Here is a 23,483-nt window from a genome sequence, read left to right on the forward strand (position 1 = left end):
AAGAAGTGAAGGCTAACAGGCTGACTTTGTTTCAAGTGCTTGTTTTTTCATAATGGGTGGCTTGGGGGCAGGTATAACAATGTATGATGGATGTATCGCCCTCCAACAGTTGCACCCTCAGTGGACCTAATGTCACCAAGCTACAGATTCCTGCTAACATACAAATTAAATAATACTAAAATTTCATTCAATGGAAACACTGAAGCACCAACTTTTTTGATGGTCTGTTAGTACAATGAACTGCATCATAAGCCTTATTATTAAGGTCACTGTGCTTCCTGTATGTCTGTGAGACTTTAATGCTAACCAGTGACCCAAAGCAGTGACTCAATGTCCTTTGTACTATTTCTCATCATTGAATTCTTGGGTGTCATCAGAATTACTTTGAATAAACAGTTACTCAGGGAGACTCAGGTGAGGATCATAATCTGCATTGTGAAAAAAGTCATCTTTGTCATTTTGGCCATGTGGTGCATTTCTCAGGGCATGATCTAGCACACAGGTGCTTCAGTGTTGAGGAGCCAAGCCAAGTACACGCCCACATTTCACCTGGCTGTATCACACAGATGGGTACTTTCAGGAGGTGGTGATGGACCAGATGTCTGCCTGGATGGTTGTCACCTAGGACCAAAGATGGGTTCTGGAAGACAATTTTCTAGATGTCTATAAGATGGACATCTACTACCTGGAACAACAAGAACCTCCACCAATAATGTGAGATTTTAACAGGATAAAAGCAAACAAAAAACTAAGATAAGTTCCTTGAGAAGAGCCAATTTCTGCTCAATATGAAAAATCTTTATCTATCTATCTCCATATTCCATTACTTTGTTACACCTTGTGATGGCTTGCTTAATAAATTATTTCCAATAAAACCCTGAGCAGCAATGCCTTTTGTGTGCCATTAGACAACCAATCATGCCTAATTGTCTTTGCGTTCATAGCAGCTGCAGTCACACTCATATTAAGACATATTCTGTTCAAATCGCCGGGACAAGCATTTATAGCCTGAGCTTATCAAGTGCACAAAAGGTCCTGTTTGAATAATTGGAACATTTCTTATCAGGGGTGACACCATTACAAAGATGTGCCGTTGACCGCATCTGCCCAGACAGAGGGATTGAATAATGCTCCATTCAATTGTGCCTGAAGCTTGGCTCTCAACCTCAGACCATAAAACAAGGGGCTAGTGAGACAATTACAGAGATGTAGACAGTATCATGGATATTTTGCATGTTTCAAACCAAAAGTGCATGTTACTACACAGTAGGCACAGGGCGATTACCGGTTTCACGGTATACTGCGGTTTGAAAATACCACAGACACAAAAACCATGATGACTTCCTGTTCAGAGTTATGGGAGCCATCAATAAATCTCACATCATTCTACATGGTACAGTCCGTGAGCTTTGCATTGCCAAAAGCTGTGTCTTGGCAGAAGGAGTGCATATCATTTCAGTTATTTTAAACACGCACACTCACACAACTGCAGTTTAAAGGAGGAAAGCCACCAAACGCACATAGTGTGTATTTGAAAAGTGACTGGAAGTGGAGTAAAAACATCCATCTACAGCCCTTTACTGAATTCAAGGTAAGACTATTTTGTAATTAATTTCATCAAGAACTTGGTAGAGAGCTGCTATATGAGTGAAATAAATACTCTTGCCTTGCTAACGAGGCAGATAACATGGATAATTATCAAACTAATATCAGCAAGTTTTTTTTTTTTTTTTTTTAATACAAATTATATAGCAAGTGACCAGATCCGAACAGTGTGCTCTTGGGGCAATTCTCATTTTCTGTCTTATCTACATTGGTTGCTATAGTAATGACATAGTGCCAAGCAGACCGGCATATTTGAAAAGAATAAAGAAAAACCTGCAGCATCACTTTAATCTCTCATTCATTCAAGCTCCACTTTCACATACTAGATTGGTACCAGACACCCTCACACCATGCATATGAAGCATGACTGTTCCAGAATGCACTCATGCATTATTAGCCTCAAACACACTGCAAGCATTAAGTTGGTATAGACGTTCTACACAAGTGCCTCAAATTCCTCCCCTGGCTTTGACCCGAAAATAGAAAGAGACAAAGATGATAACTAGAGTGGTACTGTTGCCACGGTCACGCTCACCTATTAAATAATTAACGTGTACAGCAAGGACGAAATACGAGGTCGATTAGAAAAGAAACCGACCTTTTTATTTTTTCAAAAACTATATGGATTTGAATCATGTGTGATTGCGTCAGACAAGCTTGAACCCTCGTGCGCATGCGTGAGTTTTTTCACACCTGTCGGTTGCGTCATGCGCCTGTGGGCAGGCTTTGAGTGAGCACTGGTCCACCCCCCTCATCGGAATTCCTTTGTCTGACTTCTTCCTGAGAGACTGGAGCTTTGCTTGATCAAAATTTTTTCTGAAACTGTAAGGCACATCCAAGTGGACACCATTCGAGAAATTCAGACGGTTTTCGGTGAAAATTTTAACGGCTGATGAGAGATTATGGAGTGTTACTGTCGCTTTAAGGACTGCCCACGGAGCCGGACGGCGCGCCGCGCCCCTAGCCGCCGTCGTTAGCTTGTTTCGAGCTGAAAACTTCCAAATTTAAGCCTCTGTTGACCCAGGACGTCGTGAGAGAACAGAGAACTTTCAGAAGAGATCGGGATCAGCAGTTTATCCGGACAGTCCACTGTTAAAGGAGATTTTGTAATGAAAGACGTGCGCTGCTCATCTCATTGTTCGCCATGTGTGTTGACAATTTGCTGCTGGCTACTTCATCTGTGATGTAATAGGTAAACTAGGACAGGCTCAACACCAAATAGCTGAAAGGGGTACAGCACCACCTGTTGGTAAATTAATCGATTCCCACCTCTGCACGTATACTGGAACAAGGACAGGATGTAACTATAACTCGACTAAACTGTGCCCGTCAACGTACTGAATGAAATTACCCACCCTGTAGATGTAGTCTAGCAGCGGTGCCTTGTGGGTGTTGCGGTCCTCCAGTGAAGGCATGGAGACGGGCTCCAGCAGTAGACTCAGAGGTACGGCCATACACCAATCCAACAGGCAGAGAAGCAGCGAAACCATCACCTGAGGAACAAAGAAGACGAGGTTAGTTCCTATAGCGAATGATGGTCAAAATCATTTGACCAAGAAAAAAAAAAGAAAAAGAGTGCAGCAAAAACAGCGAGATTTGAAAATGAGTGAAAAAAAGAGAGAATGTGCAGAGCAAAAGAAGACAAGAAAGTTCCAGCAAAATTCCTCTGCAAATGCACCATTCCAGTGTGACAGATGAAGGTCCTTTAGATCTCAACCATTTCATGCCCCCCCACCCCCTTTCCAATATGTACCTTTTTGTCTGCTTCCACTGTTGAGTGCTCTGCGCTCGGCAACAAAAAGGCTATTGTGGCCACAAAGATCTGTGTTGGGACAAAACAAGGACACAGATCATTGGATGATACACTACTTTTGAGGCCGGAGCCGTTTGCTGAAAGCAACTAGATGCCGTCAGATATTGAGTGTGCACATTCATGAGCAATAATCCATGCAAGATTCAATTTCTCTACACGAAACTATGCACATGTGGATCATGGCTCGTGGCAGCTGAATGTGTGTTTGTAAATGTCTACCTCGATGATCTTCTTGGGCAGAGCAGATTCTAATCTCTGGAGATGTTCCCAGTGGGAGATGAACAGCTGAAAGATGTCACATGCCACTTGTGCCACGGCTTTGTTCCCAAACTGGACACCAAATCAGCACAAGATGAGAAGTGATCAATAATGACTACAACTTGGATCTTCGTTCAAAGTGCAAAAAGAAGTAAGTTTGAGGTATTTTACAGTTTTGCATGGCTGTTTTTTGGGAAGACTATGTTTCACATTTTCATTTCAACCACCTTGACACTGTTTGAGAAAACATCAGATTACTGAAAATTAGTGAGTTTGCTAACAATACGTATCTTTGCAGAACCAGTGGAGACCCTGAATGCAGCGCTTGAGAAGCGGAGCGAGTCATCGGACCATCCAGGCTTGTGATGGTTAGGATAAAGACTAAAACCTCCATCACATCCAGCCACATGTCCACAATGCCCACAAAAAAAAAAAAAAAAAAACACAGGGAGGAAACTGTACAATTTATCATAAACATAGTAGAAAATGTTAAGGGTGTTTTGTATTCTCCAAAGACGCGGAGGGCGTGGTCAAACTTTGGACATGTTCAAAAAAATATGCAGGGAGGATGCAGTCAAATCAGGACCCATTAAAAACTAAATAAAGATGTAGTGTTGACTGCACTGACGTACTAAAAATGTAATTAAACCTGAATGAAATGCATGGGTTACTGTCCATGGTTCTGAATCACAGACAAATAAAACCAAACACAACATTTATTCTCTGCATCTCCTCATACAAATCAAGGTTGACTTCAACACTTACACCTGCACAGAGCATATTTGAGTGTGTGTTTAATCAACGAGCAGGTTTGGCAGGAAATTGTTGGACTTACACGTGGACATAAGATCACTTGCAGAACGAATGAAAAAGTACAGCATATGGTGTTGAATTGATAAGGACCAGACAGGTGCAACGAGACATGCATGTGCGATGTGACTGTTTGCAGTAAGAATGTAGTGCATGCGGTGTGTGTGTGCTCATGCATGAGGTAAGAAATTAGCGGGACCATAAGACGATCTTAAATGACATCAAGAAAACAGGCACCCAGTCAGAAACCGAACCCTGTGCAGAGAACAACTCAGATCGCTGAACGGAAATGACACATTTTATCTCACATCCCCACTGCATTCATCAAAATGTTCAGGATGCAGGTTTTCTTCATGGTCTTCATCTGAGCGTGACAAGGACCTAAGATTGAGACTTTCAATGTCTTCCTGGACTCTGCAGCAAAAGGGTTAAACTTGTAGAAAGACTCACTTATCTCGAGAGTGATGTGCATGTCTCTGGGTGCAAACCCTTTAAAGTTAAGAAAGGGGATGGAGGAGCTTATTGAGGCATGAGGTCAGCAGACAGAGGTGTTTTGTGATGTTGATCCAACTGCAGGAGAATGAAGGTCCAAGTCTTTCAGGTCCTGGTGCTAGCTGTCTTTGGTGGATCCTTGGGTACCGCTGGAATGACTTCATGTCTATCAAATGGTTACTTAGGGAGACTCAGATGAGGCGCACCACCAGTATGGTGGGGGAACATCTGCTGCGACAGTATGGACGTGTGGTATGGTCCTTTTCGCCATGATCCAGTCTCCAGGTGCCTCAGTTCTGAGGGCAGCACCTGGTGAAGCTGTGGCAGATTGATGGCTAGCTTCAGGAGGTGAGGATGGTCCGGTGTTCTGCCTGGGAGGATACCAGCACCAGCACAGGCTCCTCGTCCTGACCTGATGATGATGATGAGGAGGAGAAGGAGGAGGAGTCACTGGACATTATTTTTCCTTTGTGGATTCACATTACTTAAATAACTAAATTCTAAAATTCTTCTAGCTAACTGATCACCTGCAGAGGAATGGTCTATTTGAAGAGTTTCAGTCAGGTTTTAGAATTCATCATAGTACAGAAACAGCATTAGTGAAGGTTACAAATGATCTTCTTATGGCTTCGGACAGTGGACTTATCTCTGTGCTTGTTCTGTTGGACCTCAGTGCTGCTTTGGATACTGTTGACCATAAAATTTTATTACAGAGATTAGAGCATGTCATAGGTATTAAAGGCACTGCGCTGCGGTGGTTTGAATCATATTTGTCTAATAGATTACAGTTTGTTCATGTAAATGGGGAATCTTTTTCACAGACTAAAGTTAATTATGGAGTTCCACAAGGTTCTGTGCTAGGACCAATTTTATTCACTTTATACATGCTTCCCTTAGGCAGTATTATTAGACGGTATTGCTTAAATTTTCATTGTTACGCAGATGATACCCAGCTTTATCTATCCATGAAGCCAGAGGATACACACCAATTAGCTAAACTGCAGGATTGTCTTACAGACATAAAGACATGGATGACCTCTAATTTCCTGCTTTTAAACTCAGATAAAACTGAAGTTATTGTACTTGGCCCCACAAATCTTAGAAGCATGGTGTCTAACCAGATCGTTACTCTGGATGGCATTTCCCTGATCTCTAGTAATACTGTGAGAAATCTTGGAGTCATTTTTGATCAGGATATGTCATTCAAAGCGCATATTAAACAAATATGTAGGACTGCCTTTTTGCATTTATGCAATATCTCTAAAATCAGAAAGGTCTTGTCTCAGAGTGATGCTGAAAAACTAATTCATGCATTTATTTCCTCTAGGCTGGACTATTGTAATTCATTATTATCAGGTTGTCCTAAAAGTTCCCTAAAAAGCCTTCAGTTGGTTCAGAATGCTGCAGCTAGAGTACTGACTAGCAGGAGAGAGCATATCTCACCCGTGTTGGCCTCTCTTCATTGGCTTCCTGTTAATTCTAGAATAGAATTTAAAATTCTTCTTCTTACTTATAAGGTTTTGAATAATCAGGTCCCATCTTATCTTAGGGACCTCGTAGTACCATATTACCCCATTAGAGCGCTTCGCTCTCAGACTGCGGGCTTACTTGTAGTTCCTAGGGTTTGTAAGAGTAGAATGGGAGGCAGAGCCTTCAGCTTTCAGGCTCCTCTCCTGTGGAACCAGCTCCCAATTCAGATCAGGGAGACAGATACCCTCTCTACTTTTAAGATTAGGCTTAAAACTTTCCTTTTCGCTAAGGCTTATAGTTAGGGCTGGATCGGGTGACCCTGGACCATCCCTTGGTTATGCTGCTTTAGACGTAGATTGTGGGGGGGTTCCCATGATGCACTGTTTCTTTCTCTTTTTGCTCCGTATGCATCACTCTGCATTTAATCATTAGTGATCGATCTCTGCCCCCCTTCACGGCATGTCTTTTTCCTGTTTTTTTCCCTCAGCCCCAACCAGTCTCAGCAGAAGACTGCCCCTCCCTGAGCCTGGTTCTGCTGGAGGTTTCTTCCTGTTAAAAGGGAGTTTTTCCTTCCCACTGTGGCCAAGTGCTTGCTCATAGGGGGTCGTTTTGACCGTTGGGGTTTTTCATAATTATTGTATGGCCTTGCCTTACAATATGGAGCGCCTTGGGGCAACTGTTTGTTGTGATTTGGCGCTATATAAGAAAAAAGTTGATTGGTTGATTGATTGATTAAAATCACAGAGACGCACCGCTGAGAGATGGGGAAGCAAAGTTTTCGGGGCACAAAGAATGACACACAATTATGAGCAATTTTCCTTAAATTCGGCTTTTCACTTACTGTGCAGATAATCAGCATAATTTCATTTCCACTTCAAGCCATGATTCATTTTCTCCTGACTTATTGGAGCCAAGAATTGGACTGTTGACAATTTTCTTTCAAATGTGGATTTCTTCAGTGATATGAATTTTTTTCTGTGCAGAAACAGAATTTCCCATTTCTTCCAGCTGAATGCCTCTCAACATGTAACAAGGGCAGACAATGTGTGGAGTGCAGAAATGGTCAAACACAAAAAGGGGCCCTGAGAGTTCAGCACCTGCTTTCAGAAAAGAGACTCTCAGTGCCACTCTGCCCCCCCACCCAGCCTATACCCTCTATTTTGGGGCTGGCTGAGTCTGTGTGTCAAGTTGTTCAGGGGAGTGATTACTGCACCATTAGGAGGAGGGGGGGCAGAGATGTAGCTGCATAAATTGGCCCACATCTACAGGGAGCGAGCAGCCTGGAAATTATGCCTCTGCCGCAAATCCTTTTCCATGGTCGTGGGGAGGAAAAAAAACAAAACGGCCCCACCGCTGGAGCTCTCTGCATCTCTTCACTCAGAAACGAGGAGGCTTCCAAAATACACCCATGAGTCACATTACTTAGCATGCTTTCTTCTGACTTTTTCCTCCCCTCACTTCCCTGAAATTGTTCTGCAGCCCTTTTATGTTATCAACTATCATTTTGAGCTTGTGAGGTAAAGCAAAAATCAGAAAGCACATTAGAGACGCACCTGTTATGTGGGCCGCTGAAGAGGAGGTACTGCTGGCCCACCACCACCAGAGGGCGCCCTGCTTGGAGTGCGGGCTCCAAGCACGAGAGGGCGCCAGACCCAGAAGAAGTGACAGCTGTCAGTCATCCTCTGCACCAGCTGTCACTCGTTCATCATCATCACCACCATAAAAGCCGGACTGCAACTCCACCTCCTCGCCGAGAAATCGCAACGACTGAAGAGGTCATTTCTCTGCTGACTGACACTTTGTGTGTAATAACCTGAACTTCTGTTGCAGCCGTTTTCCTGGAGTGTTGCCTTGTCTGGGGGATTGGCGTTTGGTGTGACAGCGACTGCTTCGCCTCACACCCCAACCCAGATAAGTGGTTAACCAGGAGCTGCACGAGTGTGTGATTGGAGGTGGAGGTGCTCCCTCCTAACTGTGTATGGACTGTGGATTACTGAGTGTGCGGACTCACACTCATTCATCTTATCTCTGCTTTCTGCCAGCAGTACCAGGGTCGACAGCCGAAGACAGAGGCCACCTGGGGACTTGGGACTTGGCGGCTCCGGTGTTCTTCAGACCGTTGGTGGTGGAAGCCGTGTGGGACGCGGCTTCTCTCTCGTCGGGGGTCTTCTATCTTCGAGCCTGCCCACACGTCACCTGGTGTCAATTGACTGTGCAGATTTCTGTGAATTTAGTTGTGTATTATCACAACATTAAATTGTTACTTTTTGGCTTATTCATTGTCCGTTCATTTGCGCCCCCTGTTGTGGGTCCGTGCTACGACACCTTCCCAACAGGACCTCCATCAAAGCCAAGAAAGGCATCTCTTATAATGCTAGGAAAAATGTCTTAAAATTTCCTGGTTCTGCTTACTTTACGCAGAAATATTTCCTGTAAAAAGCACTGACCCCTGTGCGGGTACGACATATATTTTTAAAATGGCATTGGCGCAAAATAAATAAATAAATAAATAAAATAAAAGAAAGAAAATAAAAAGAATTTGAGCCTCTTCGTCTAATAATGTTGTACTCTTTAATTTTAAAATGAAAATATCTCCATGACGTGACACTTTTCTGCAGAAGGATTTTATAAAGAACAGATAATTGAGTTTGACCTTTCACCTTTTGACCCCAAAATTGATAGGCTTCTTGGAGTCATCATGGCCAATGCACATACCAACTGTGGGTACAATCTGGTTATCAGGAAAGAAGTAATTGTGCTCACAAAAATTTTTTATAATTTACCCACCAGTGACCTTGACCTTTTGACCCCAATGTCAACAGGCTTCTTGGGGCCACTATGCATAATGCACATACCAAGTTTGGTGAGAAATGAGCCAGTAGAAATTAAGTTAATTCACTCACAAGGGAAATTTTGCATGAGTGAGAGAGTACGTGAGTGAGACTGAACCAGACTGATGTCTGGCTGCAGTGTGTGAAAATTAAATACATAAATAAAAACACAAAATAATTACTCACTGGCTTCAACGGGGGAGGTAGCGGCTTGTCACTGGAGAGTTATAGGTTTAATTTCCTGATCAGACAGGAAACTCACCAATGTGCCATTGAGCAAGATCCTTAATCTCAAAGTTACTGCCCCTGTGCAGTTGAGCAATTTGCATGGCAGCACCCTCACATCAGTGTGACTGTGAGTGACGTGGTGAATGTGAGGAATCACTGTAAAGCGCTTCGAGTCTGCAGCAGTTGGGAAAAGTTGCTTAAATACGACTTAAATAATGAATTGTGAGTGGACGGTCCAACGCCTGATGAGCGAGGAACGTGGCACCGTATTACGATACGCACGCAGAAAACCAAACAAACAAAAAAGACTCGAGGCTCCGACATGTTTGTCAGAAATCTCATCTTGCACGTGACTTGGGGCGACTTCAAACTGACCTTTAGTGTTACTCCAAGGACACTGATGGCATCTTTCACCTGGTGGTGGATGTGCTTTTGCGTGAGCTCCTCACACACCCACAGACCGAGGCTGCACACGGCGATGCACCTGAACGATAAAAGTTCAAGCGCAACTTTTACCTTTAATTAGGGATAATGATGAAATTTAGCTGTTCAACTGAAACAGTGGTTGGACAAACTTCAAGAAAGACACAATCATAAAAGAAGCAGATAAGAACATTAGAATGATCACCAGCACAGTCAATCTCACCTGGCCTCTTCACAGTATTCAGTTGTTGCCGTCTGCAGCAGGACATTGACCAGATAATCCTGAACAACAACGACACCATGTTCACTGCACATTCGCATATGAAGTAAGTTCTAACACAAGCCCTGAGGTCCACTGGCGCCCAGATATGACAGCATGGAGAGGGTGAGAGTCTAAAACTCCCCCTGGGTGGGACATCAGTGCATTGCAGGTTACTTCAACCCCAGCTAAGACCCGTACCCATTTAGAGCTAGATGGACTCGGAAAATGGACACACACAGGTAGTGTGAGTGGGAACCGAACCCAGGTTTGCATACGGGTCCTGTAGCCCAACCCCTCACCCCACTGAGGTTTAGCCACTTTAAATAATAACAAGACTTTAAACACCCGACAACCTCAACTGCAACTCTGGAGTCCGTCTAAAGCCTCCTCGGTAGAATTTATTTATGCTGAATTTATTTGTGCACAAATTAACTTTTTATTTCTTAAAGGGATCATCACCAGTCTTTTATACTGCGCAAGTGGATTATTTACCTTAATATCTTCTTTGTCTACAACAATTTCCTCAGACCCGGGCACAGCGCACAGCAGAGGAATCTGCAGGTAAAGGTTAGGAAAACACACGAGGGAGCCCAGGATTGTTTGAGCTTCCATTCTCGGAGCCTGGTAGAGATGAAGACCAAACAAAAGACACATCATTAACTCTCTAACGTGACGTGAAAACGACCCGTTTCCAGGAAACATCATGAGCCTAGTGTCCGGGGAAAAAGGATTGGTGGCATCCAGCAGAAGTAATGGTCTATATTCCTGATCCCACTGGAATCTCTTGATGCATTTCAGACAACAGATGATAAACAGCAAAGACATGTACAACTGCTGCTTGAAAAATCTCTTTTCCCATGTTAGGCAAGGAAGTCATTACTTCAGTCTAACTTGGAGTCAAAATATCTAATTGACAGTAAAGTTTCAGTGAGATTGTTTTAAGATAACATTTAACATCTTAAAAGTCTTGTTCAATGAAAGAGTCTTGGAAACATCTCATTTTGAGTCATATTTAAGGTGACAGCAAGCCTTTTTTTTTTAAACTTGCCATAGGATTTTTAAGCTGCTGTATTATTTGTAAAAATCGTAACACTTCCTAACATCAGTAAAATGAAGCTCAAAATGAGTTTGATCACCTAATTTAATTCTTTTTACTTGTTAAAAACATAATTTCCTTATCTTGGTGAAGTTTTACTTGTTAAGTGATTGTGTCTTGCATTAAGTGAAGTTTTGCTGTTTTGAGAACAAATCAGACAATTACACTTGGTCAGATGTTGCATTTTTGCAGTGCAATATGGACTAAATGATGCTCGATCATACAAATGAATTCTTCTCAACTTGAAAATATTTCAAACTGATGTGTTGAAAACAGTCCTTTAAGAATGTGTCTTGTTCTTTTTTGCCCACAAGAGTGCAAGATCCAAAAGCAGAGTGCACAAAGCACCAAAAATAACTGAAATAAGTCAATGAAAGAAGGGCGAAATCCCTGGCCAAAACGAGGTCTATTTCAATCCAACCCATTCACTCCAATATGTTAACTGCTATTCTTTTTCCACGACACATTAATAACAGGCACAAACCCACAGCACCCTGAACTGACATTTATCTGCAACAGGCTTTTACAAAGTACAGTTGAGTCATTGTGAGCTTTGACCTTTTGATTCCAAAGTCAACAGGCTTCTTGGGGTCAATATACCTAACACACATACCACATTTGGTGACAATAAGGCAGTTACAAAAGTTATTGTGCTCATAACACTTTGAAGAAGTATGCTCCAGTGACCTTGACCTTCAAATAAATAGGCTTCTGACGTCATAATGCGTGATGCATATGCAAAGTTTTTTTTTTTTCTCTGAAAAAGGCTTTTACAATTTACACTTCAGTGAATGTGACCTTTGACCCCCAAATCGATAGACACCTTGATGTTACCGTGCTTAGCATACAAACCAAGTTTGGTGACAATCAGGCATTTAGGAAAGACGTTATTGTGCTCCCATGGTTTTACAAAGTATGCGCCAGTGACCTTGACCTTTAAACTTTTGACTCCAAAATCAATAGGCTTCTTGGGGTCACTAGGCATAATCCATGTACTTTGCTTGGTGACATCTGGGCCAGTACAACTGAACAATTTTCAACATAGCTTGTTGAATCTCACCAAACTGGAACCTTGACTGAAGTTGAAACAGAAAAATTAAAGCGTGTGAACAGTGTGTCTGTACCTCCGTGGACTCAGAGCTGAGAACGCAGGCAGCAGCGGTGACAAAATCTCCAATCAGCATGGTGAAGCCCGGCAGGCCCAGGAAAAAGAATCGAGGAGAGCAGGATCGGATGATGGTGTTCAAAATATCCTGATGAGACACACAGACAAACACACAAACCAGACTTTATGTTTTTAACAAGGACAATATCTGGCTTATTGAGTGTTGTTAGAAGGAAAGGTGATGTAACACAGTGGTAAACATACCACTGTCCCAGCTTTTTTGAAACGTGTTGCAGGTGGGATCTGGCTGATTTGTTTGACCCTGTCAATTTTATACAGATGATCTCTCCAGTTTATCCATTTGTATAATTACTGAATTAATTTAAAACATTTTTATTGTTGGTGGGGGATTAAAACATCAGGTGTCGGATCGAGTGCTGGTACCCATGTCACTGCATCTACCCCAGAACAGAAGGAGTCCATCCCCACCTCCTGTGAAAACAGCCAACTAACCTGAACTATCCAGGGGATACGTGGGCATAACTGTCGTCAATAAAATGTCAAATCAATAAAAATGATCACAATTCTCCAGCTGCAATCCTATGACTTTGGCTGGAAACACCAATATTTTGTCAATGATAAACTACTGTTTGAAAAATATAGTTGATTGGTTTCATGTAGAGCAGGTAGCTTAGTGGGATTAAGAGTTGGGCTACCAATATACAGACCTGGGTTCAATTCCCAGTCACACGGCTTGCCTGTATTCATGCACAAGACATCTTACAGACTTCTCGAAGATGAATGTGAAGAGACAAGAGAGTTCATCTGGAAGGGTAAAGGTCATCCATCATCTGTCCATGACAACTATATGCTACCGTATTTTCTGGAGTATAAAGTGCATCATTCTTCTGTACATGGAACTCACTTCTTAACACAGTGTTTCTCTGGGGGCAAGTTTAACAATGAACAGAGAACTGAGTGCAGCACATGTGCACACCACAGCATGTGCAATTACTTAACATGAGGACTTTTAAAATTCTAAAAATAACCAATACAGACAAATAAACATATGTTGGAAAACATACAGGATGCTATTTGCTGCAGTTTGGACAACAGAAATGCCAGACGAACACAGATGTAGTGAAATGAACAGTGGATTTTTGCAGGAAGCCCTCAGCTTGTGGTGTGTACCATAAGGACATTTATAATCCAAACATAAACAAGATGGACAAATAAATGCGCAAAGGATAACATAGTGGTTATTATTTGATGTAGAAGGATTCCTGACCCACACTATTGGAGTCTTCTGAATGAATGAATGAATTTATTCAGCACACACAGGTTAGAACAACAAAAAACCTACAAAGAAAGAAAGAAAAAGAAAATAATCCCACAGTGCACCCATGTGCCCAAAAGGGTGTAGGCAGAAGCAAAAGCTTGTGAACGCCTACCCCTTTAACCAAAAATAAAAATTATACATATGTATATAAATTATACATATATCCATCACAACTAATACAAAGTATACATTGATCCATGAATTTGAATTTAAAAAAAAGGAGCATCGCGAAAAGGTTCAGCCGTTGACAAGCAAGGAAGGAGGCTCACCACTTTGTGAACAACTGCGTGAAAAAAATAGTCCAACAGTTTAAGAACAATGTTTCTCAACTTTCAATTGTAAGGAATTTAGGGATTCCATCATCTACATCCCATAATATAATCAGAAGATTCAGAGAATCTGGAGAACTTTCTACACGTAAGCAGCAAGGCTGAAAACCAACATTGAATGCCCGTGACCTTCGACCCCTCAGGTGGTACTGCATTAAAAACCGACATCATTGTGTAAAGGATCTTACTACGTGGGCTCAGGAACACTTCAGAAAACCATTGTCAGTTAACACAGTTCGTCACTACATCTACAAGTGCAAGTTAAAACTCTACCATGCAAAGTGAAAGCCATACATCAACATCCAGAAACGCTGTTGCCTTCTCTGGGTCCAAGCTCATTTGAAATGGACAGACACAAAGTGGAAAAGTGTGCTGTGGTCTGATGAGTCCACATTTCAAATTGTTTTTGGAAATCATGGACATCGTGTCCTCCGCACAAAAGAGGACAAAGACCATCCAGATTGTTACCAGCACAAAGTTCAAAAGCCAGCATCTGTGATGGTATGGGGAGTGTTAGTGCCCATGGCATGGACAACTTACACATCTGTACGTGTTAGAACAGCGTGGCTTCGTAGTAGAAGAGTGCAGGTACTAGAACAGAATAGAATGCCTTTTATTGTCATTATACAACGTACAATGAGATTAAAAGCCAAAGAAAAGCAGCAATATCAAATAATAAGTATACAACCCCTGGCAAAAATTATGGAATCACCGGCCTCTGAGGATGTTCATTCAGTTGTTTAATTTTGTAGAAAAAAAAAGCAGATCACAGACATGACACAAAACTAAAGTCATTTCAAATGGCAACTTTCTGGCTTTAAGAAACACTATAAGAAATCAAGAAAAAAAGATTGTGGCAGTCAGTAACGGTTACTTTTTTAGACCAAGCAGAGGAAAAAAATATGGAATCACTCAATTCTGAGGAAAAAAATTATGGAATCACCCTGTAAATTTTCATCCCCCAAATTAACACCTGCATCAAATCAGATCTGCTCATTGACATTGACCCTATGCCATGACATTGACCCTATGTGTCTTTTTGCAAGGAATGTTTTTGCAGTTTTTGCTCTATGGCAAGATGCATTATCATCTTGAAAAATGATTTCATCATCCCCAAACATCCTTTCAATTGTCCAAAATATCAACATAAACTTGTGCATTTATTGATGATGTAATGACAGCCATCTCCCCAGTGCCTTTACCTGACATGCAGCCCCATATCATCAATGACTGTGGAAATTTACATGTTCTCTTCAGGCAGTCATCTTTATAAATCTCATTGGAAAGGCACCAAATAAAAGTTCCAGCATCATCACCTTGCCCAATGCAGATTCGAGATTCATCACTGAATATGACTTTCATCCAGTCATCCACAGTCCACAATTGCTTTTCCTTAGCCCATTGTAACCTTGTTTTTTTCTGTTTAGGTGTTAATGATGCCTTTCATTTAGCTTTTCTGTATGTAAATCCCATTGTTGGGAAAGTGTCGGTACACGGACCCACAACAGGGGGCGCAAAGGAACGGACAATGGAGTAGGTCAAATAACAACACTTTACTGTTGTGAATGTGCACAACAAATACAACAGATTACAACAATAGATCAGAATCAATTCACAAAGGTGTCGTGTGGGCAGGCTCGAAGATAGGAGACACCTGTCCAAAGCAGAACCGGAACCACACGATTTCCTCCGCCACCAGACCCCGGGAATACTGGAGCCGCCAAGTCCCGAACTCCCAGGTGGCCACTGCCTCCGCGTGTCGGACCTGGTACTGCTGGCGAGGAACAAAAACACAATTAAAGGTGGGCGCGTTTGCACCCAGTAATCCGCACGGCAGGAAAGCTACCTCCACCTCTCGTTGGAAAAAAGGTCTGTTATCACTCACAAAAATCACAAAAGGTTACTGTCAAGCAGTCAGCTGAGAATATTACCTTCCAGGTAGAACGATATCTCGGCAAAGAGGTGGAGACGTGGTCCTGCTGATGTACCCCTGCTGATTGGTAACAGCTGCTGCAGGTGATGCGTGACAGCTGTCACCCTAGCTGCTCCTGTGAGGCGGCTGCGCCCTCTGGTGCCTGGAGCCCGCACTCCAGGCAGGGCGCCCTCTGGTGGTGGGCCAGCAGTACCTCCTCTTCTGGCGGCCCACACAACAGGACCCCCCCCTCAACGGGCGCCTCCTGGCGCCCGACCAGGCTTGTCCGGGTGGCGGCGGTAGAAATCGGCCAGGAGGGCCGGGTCCAGGATGAAGCTCCTCTTCACCCAGGAGCGTTCTTCGGGGCCATACCCCTCCCAGTCCACCAAATACTGGAAGCCCCGGCCCATCCTACGGACATCCAAAAGCCGGCGTACAGTCCAAGCCGGCTCGCCATCGATGATCCGGGCAGGAGGCGGCGCCGGACCCGGAGTACAGAGGGGTGAGGAGTGATGAGGTTTAATCCGGGACACATGAAACACAGGATGGATCCGCAGTGAGGCCGGCAGCCGAAGCCTCACTGCGGCTGGACTGATGACCTTCAGGATCTTGAATGGGCCGATGTAACGGTCCTGTAACTTGGGGGAGTCCACTTGGAGGGGGATGTCCTTTGTGGATAACCACACCTCCTGCCCAGGCCGATATGCAGGGGCCGGGGTCCGCCAACGGTCTGCATGGGCTTTTGCCCTCGTCCGGGCCTTTAGCAAAGCAGAACGGGCGGCACGCCACACCCGACGGCACTTCCGCAGGTGGGCCTGGACCGAGGGCACACCGACCTCTCCCTCAACCACCGGAAACAACGGGGGCTGATACCCCAGACATACCTCAAAAGGGGAGAGGCCGGTGGCTGAAGACACCTGGCTGTTATGGGCATACTCGATCCAGGCCAAATGGGTACTCCAGGCCGCCGGGTGTGCGGCAGTCACGCAGCGCAAGGCCTGCTCCACCTCCTGGTTTACCCGTTCTGCTTGCCCGTTGGTCTGAGGGTGGTACCCGGACGAGAGACTCACCGTGGCCCCCAGTTCCCGGCAGAAGCTCCTCCAGACTTGCGAGGAGAACTGGGGACCGCGATCGGAGACGATGTCTGTTGGAATCCCATGCAGCCGGACGACGTGGTGGACCAGGAGGTCCGCTGTCTCCTGGGCTGTTGGGAGCTTCGGGAGGGCCACGAAGTGGGCCGCCTTGGAGAATCGGTCCACTATCGTGAGGATGGTGGTGTTACCCTGGGACAGCGGGAGGCCCGTGACAAAATCCAGGCCGATGTGGGACCAGGGGTGATGAGGCACGGGCAGCGGCTGGAGTAAACCTGATGCCCGGCGATGGTCAGCCTTGCCCCTGGCGCAGGTGGTGCAGGCCTGGATATAATCCCGGACGTCGGCCTCTAGGGACGCCCACCAGAAGCGCTGCCGGACAACTGCCACGGTTCTTTGCACCCCTGGATGACAGGAGAGCTTGGAGCCGTGACAGAAGTCCAGGACTGCAGCCCTAGCTTCTGGTGGGACGTATAGTTTGTTCTTCGGCCCAGTTCCGGGGTCCGGGCTTCGTGCCAGGGCCTCCCGGACGGTTCTCTCTACGTCCCAGGTGAGGGTGGCCACGATAGTGGACTCCGGGATGATGGGTTCCGGTGGATCCGACAACTCCGCTTTGACTTCATCTTCATGTACCCGGGACAAGGCATCCGATCTCTGGTTCTTGGTCCCGGGACGGTAGGTGATCCGGAAGTCAAAACGGCCGAAGAACAGTGACCAGCGGGCTTGCCTGGGGTTCAGCCGCTTGGCGGTCCTGATATACTCCAGGTTCCGGTGGTCAGTGAAAACCGTGAATGGCACGGACGTTCCCTCCAACAGATGACTCCACTCTTCAAGAGCCTCTTTCACCGCAAGGAGTTCTCGATTGCCGACGTCATAGTTCCGTTCGGCCGGGGTCAACCTGCGGGAAAAATAGGCACACGGGTGAAGGACCTTATCAGTCTTCCCGCTCTGGGAAAGCACGGCTCCTATCCCTGAGTCCGAGGCGTCCACTTCAACCACTAACTGGCGACTAGGATCGGGCTGCACCAGAACGGGTGCAGACGAGAAGCGCCGTTTCAACTCCTTGAACGCGGCATCGCAACGATCCGACCAGGTGAAGGGGACTTTTGGTGAGGTCAGGGCTGTCAGGGGGCTAACTACCTGACTGTAGCCCTTAATGAACCTCCTGTAGAAATTTGCAAAGCCGAGGAACTGTTGCAGCTTCCTACGGCTAGTGGGTTGGGGCCAGTCTCTCACCGCCGCAACCTTGGCCGGATCAGGAGCGACGGAGTTGGGGGAGATGATAAACCCCAGGAAGGACAAAGATGTGCGGTGAAACTCACACTTCTCGCCCTTCACAAACAGCCAGTTCTCCAACAACCGCTGCAGGACCTGACGTACATGACGGACATGAGTCTCAGGATCCGGAGAAAAGATGAGTATATCGTCTAGATATACGAAGACGAACCGGTGCAGGAAATCCCACAAGACATCATTAACCAATGCTTGGAACGTCGCGGGGGCGTTTGTGAGGCCGAACGGCATGACCAGGTACTCAAAGTGACCTAATGGGGTGTTGAATGCCGTCTTCCATTCGTCTCCCTTCCGGATCCGAACCAGGTGATACGCATTTCTAAGATCCAGCTTAGTAAAGATTTTGGCTCCATGCAGGGGGGTGAACACGGAATCTAATAATGGCAACGGGTATCGGTTGCGAACCGTAATCTCATTCAGCCCCCTGTAATCAATACATGGACGAAGTCCGCCATCTTTCTTGCCCACAAAAAAGAAACCTGCCCCCATCGGGGAGGTGGAGTTCCGGATCAGCCCGGCAGCTAATGAGTCCCAGATGTAGGTCTCCATTGATTCACGCTCAGGTCGTGAGAGGTTGTACAGCCTGCTGGACGGGAACTCAGCGCCTGGAACCAAATCAATGGCACAATCGTACGGACGGTGCGGGGGAAGGGTGAGTGCCAGATCCTTGCTGAAGACATCAGCAAGATCGTGGTACTCAACCGGCACTGCCGTCAGATTGGGAGGGACTTTGACCTCCTCCTTAGCCTGGGAACCGGGAGGAACCGAGGATCCTAAACACACCCGATGGCAGGTTTCGCTCCACTGAACCACCACCCCAGACGGCCAATCGATCCGGGGATTGTGCTTTAACATCCATGGGATGCCCAAAATCACGCGGGAGGTAGAAGAAGTTACAAAAAACTCAATCTCCTCCCGGTGGTTTCCAGACACCACCAGAGTTTCTGGTTGTGTCTTGTGTGTGAGTAAAGGGAGGAGGGTGCCATCTAGTGCCCGCACCTGCAATGGCGAAGGAAGCGCCACCAGAGGGAGCCCTACCTCCTTTGCCCATCTGCTGTCTAGCAGATTCCCTTCTGACCCCGTGTCCACCAGTGCTCGGGCTTGAAGGGTTAAATCCCCGCTCAGGATTGTGACTGGGAGTCGTGTGGCAATTTGTGTGTGTCTCACTTGAATGTCTTGACCCCCCCTTAGCCCAGTCTCTAAGGGTGAGTGTTGACGTTTTGGCCGTTTGGGGCAGTCTGTGTGTGCTCTGTTGAGCTGCAGAGAAAACACTCTCCACGGATCAGCCTCCCCATTTTGGCCCTGTGTGTTTCCCTAACAACGTCACCAGGGGGAGCTGTTGCCCCACAAAGCGCTGCGGCTGTGGAGCGTGGGGAGGGCGGCCCCTTTTCGAACCCGGAAGGGAGAGGGGCGGCGCGTATCCGGTCACGTCCTTCGCCTCGCTCCCGACGGCGTTCCTCTAACCGATTGTCTAATCGTATAACGAGATCAATAAGCCCGTCTAAATCCCGCGGTTCGTCCTTGGCCACCAGGAGCTCCTTCAGGACCAACGACAGTCCGTTTACGAAGGCGGCGCGGAGGGCAGTGTTATTCCAGCCGGACCTCGCAGCCGCGATGCGGAAGTCGACTGCATAAACAGCTGCGCTCCGGCGCCCCTGTCTCATTGACAGCAGCACGGCTGAAGCGGTCTCTCCTCTATTTGGGTGATCGAACACTGTTCTGAACTCCCTCACAAACCCATCATATATCAGAAGGAGCCGTGAATTTTGCTCCCAAAGCGCTGTAGCCCAAGCGCGTGCCTTGCCGCGAAGCAGATTAATGACATAAGCTATCTTACTAGCATCAGTCGCATACATGACGGGACGTTGTGCGAAGACGAGCGAACACTGCATAAGAAAGTCCGCGCATGTCTCCACACAACCTCCGTACGGCTCTGGAGGGCTTATGTATGCTTCCGGGGAAGGTGGGAGGGGTCGTTGAACGACCTGTGGAACGTCACTGTTACGCACAGGGTCGACAGGAGGGAGAGCCGCAGCAGCGCCCTGAGGGCGCGCTTCCACCTGCGCGGCGAGAGCCTCCACCCTGCGGTTAAGGAGGACGTTCTGCTCGGTCATTAAATCCAACCGAGCCGTGAAAGCGGTGAGGATCCGCTGCAACTTGGCCGCTCTTCCATTGGCCGTTCAACAGCCGGTTGACGCCCCTCGGGATCCATGACGCTGGCCGAGATATCCTGTTGGGAAAGTGTCGGTACACGGACCCACAACAGGGGGCGCAAAGGAACGGACAATGGAGTAGGTCAAATAACAACACTTTACTGTTGTGAATGTGCACAACAAATACAACAGATTACAACAATAGATCAGAATCAATTCACAAAGGTGTCGTGTGGGCAGGCTCGAAGATAGGAGACACCTGTCCAAAGCAGAACCGGAACCACACGATTTCCTCCGCCACCAGACCCCGGGAATACTGGAGCCGCCAAGTCCCGAACTCCCAGGTGGCCACTGCCTCCGCGTGTCGGACCTGGTACTGCTGGCGAGGAACAAAAACACAATTAAAGGTGGGCGCGTTTGCACCCAGTAATCCGCACGGCAGGAAAGCTACCTCCACCTCTCGTTGGAAAAAAGGTCTGTTATCACTCACAAAAATCACAAAAGGTTACTGTCAAGCAGTCAGCTGAGAATATTACCTTCCAGGTAGAACGATATCTCGGCAAAGAGGTGGAGACGTCGTCCTGCTGATGTACCCCTGCTGATTGGTAACAGCTGTTGCAGGTGATGCGTGACAGCTGTCACCCTAGCTGCTCCTGTGAGGCGGCTGCGCCCTCTGGTGCCTGGAGCCCGCACTCCAGGCAGGGCGCCCTCTGGTGGTGGGCCAGCAGTACCTCCTCTTCTGGCGGCCCACACAACACCCATTTCCTTTAGGCGGTTTCTTACAGTTCGGTCACAGACGTTGACTCCAGTTTCCTCCCATTCGTTCCTCATTTGTTTTGTTGTACATTTTTCGATTTTTGAGACATATTGCTTTACGTTTTCTGTCTTGACGCTTTGTCTTCCTTGGTCTACCAGTATGTTTGCCTTTAACAACCTTCCCATGTTGTTTGTATTTGGTCCAGAGTTTAGACACAGCTGACTGTGAACAATCAACATCTTTTGCAACATTGCGTGAAGATTTACTCTCTTTTAAGAGTTCGATAATCCTCTCCTTTGTTTCAATTGACATCTCTCGTGTTGGAGCCATGATTCATGTCAGTCCACTTGGTGCAACAGCTCTCCAAGGTGTGTTCACTCCTTTTTTAGATGCAGACTAACGAGCAGATCTGATATGATGCAGGTGTTAGTTTGGGGGATGAAAATTTAAAGGGTGATTCCATAATTTTTTCCTCAGAATTGAGTGATTCCATATTTTTTTCCTCTGCTTGGTCTAAAAAAGTAACCGTTACTGACTGCCACAATCTTTTTTTCTTGATTTCTTATAGTGTTTCTTAAAGCCAGAAAGTTGCCATTTGAAATGACTTTAGTTTTGTGTCATGTCTGTGATCTGCTTTTTTTCTACAAAATTAAACAACTGAATGAACATCCTCAGAGGCCGGTGATTCCATAATTTTTGCCAGGGGTTGTGTATATATATATATATATATATATATATATATATGATGTAAACATTAGAAGGTAAGGTGCACGGCCCTGGATGGTATGTACATTGCAGAAGAAGTATGTTATTATATACATTGTTAAAAATGATAAATATTGCACATTATGGGATGGAATGTTGCACATTATCATCAGTGCATGTGGGAATTAAGGATGGTTACCGCTTTGAGAAAGAAAATGTTTTTGAGTCTGTTTGTTCTGGTCTTAATACACCTGTAGAGCTTCCCTGAGGGCATGAGGTCAAACAGTTCAAAGCCAGGGTGGCCTGCAAAGCTAGACTGGCCTGCCTGCAGTCCAGACCTGTTGCCCATTGAAAATGTGTGGCGCATTATGAAGCGCAAAATACGACAACGGAGACCCGGACTGTTGAACAACTGAAGTCGTACACCAAGCATTAGAATGGGAAAGAATTCCACCTACAAAGCTTCAACAATTAAGCCCAGGTTACACAGACGGTTTTGTCCGCGGGTAGTACGTAGACCGAAGTTCGCGGTAGTTCCGGCTGTTTTCGCGGTGGAAAAGGGCGGAGCATTTCGCCGGCGTTTTGAGCGCCGTACTAGCCGCAAATACGCGGATAAAACGCCGCTAAATCTGCCGAATAAAGCGGAGTTTTGATGCCATAGCATCCGGCACACGTCAGTCAACGGGGGTTAATACTCAGTTCTATCCTTTACAATCGCAGGTTAAGACGCGCGTGAGAACGGCGGTGTTCTGCTGCCGCCGATAATGCCCTGTGTACCGCTGGATTTTCCAGGCAAATCCTGCGTTACTCCAGGAACTTTTGCTTATAGGCACTGCCCCCAGAGTATAATAGGCTGAAGCAGCTGTCAGTGCAGGGGGAGGGAATGACAGGGAGCTCATCTCTTAGCCTTTTCTTTTCTCTCCTTTTCCCCCTCAATGTGTTGATCATCTGCACCACAGGGCTACCCTCTGCTTCTGAACCAGACCTCTTGGTAAGTCCTTGCCGCTGCCAATTTTATTTTAGGAGGTATACTGGAGCTTCTCTGCAAAAATATCTGGAGCTGGCTGAGAGTGAGAGGCCTGCATGCAGCGCGCTAACGTTTTTATACTGACTGCCGCCTCTCGGCCGTTTGGAAAGCCGTTAACCGGGAGGTGGCGTTTAGAACAGTGTACTGTCCGCTAGCGCCACCGTTTTGTCTGCCTCTGTTGCCGGTTAAAACACCTTTGAGGACGCCAATGTGGGCTCTATCGTTGTTTTCCACACCGTTGGTTAGGGATACAACGCCGGCCGCCAATTACGGCGGTGTAAACTGCGGAACTACAGGAAGGGGCGGGATGACACGGCGATTAAAAAGTATCAAACGCCGTTGTTCGCATTGTCTCCGTCGTCAAAATCTCTGCCGGGACGCTTCCGGGAGAGTTTACCGTCTATGTGTAAACGGGGCTTTAGTGTCCTCAGTTCCCAAACGGTTATTGAGTGTTGTTAGAAGGAAAGGTGATGTAACACAGTGG

At 46.0% G+C, this 23,483-nt stretch overlaps 1 protein-coding gene across 1 annotated transcript in view; it reads right to left on the reverse strand.

The window, feature by feature from the left end:
- ralgapa2 (Ral GTPase activating protein catalytic subunit alpha 2) overlaps positions 1 to 23,483 on the reverse strand; it is a 175,037-nt gene that overhangs the window by 54,789 nt on the left and 96,765 nt on the right. Inside the window, 7 exon segments of the mRNA XM_034195116.1 lie at positions 2,961 to 3,098; positions 3,359 to 3,427; positions 3,638 to 3,748; positions 9,883 to 9,991; positions 10,154 to 10,212; positions 10,685 to 10,813; positions 12,413 to 12,541. Coding sequence (XP_034051007.1) covers positions 2,961 to 3,098; positions 3,359 to 3,427; positions 3,638 to 3,748; positions 9,883 to 9,991; positions 10,154 to 10,212; positions 10,685 to 10,813; positions 12,413 to 12,541 — 744 coding nt within the window.

This window comes from Thalassophryne amazonica, chromosome 19 (assembly GCF_902500255.1).
Source record: "Thalassophryne amazonica chromosome 19, fThaAma1.1, whole genome shotgun sequence".
NCBI lineage: Eukaryota > Metazoa > Chordata > Actinopteri > Batrachoidiformes > Batrachoididae > Thalassophryne > Thalassophryne amazonica.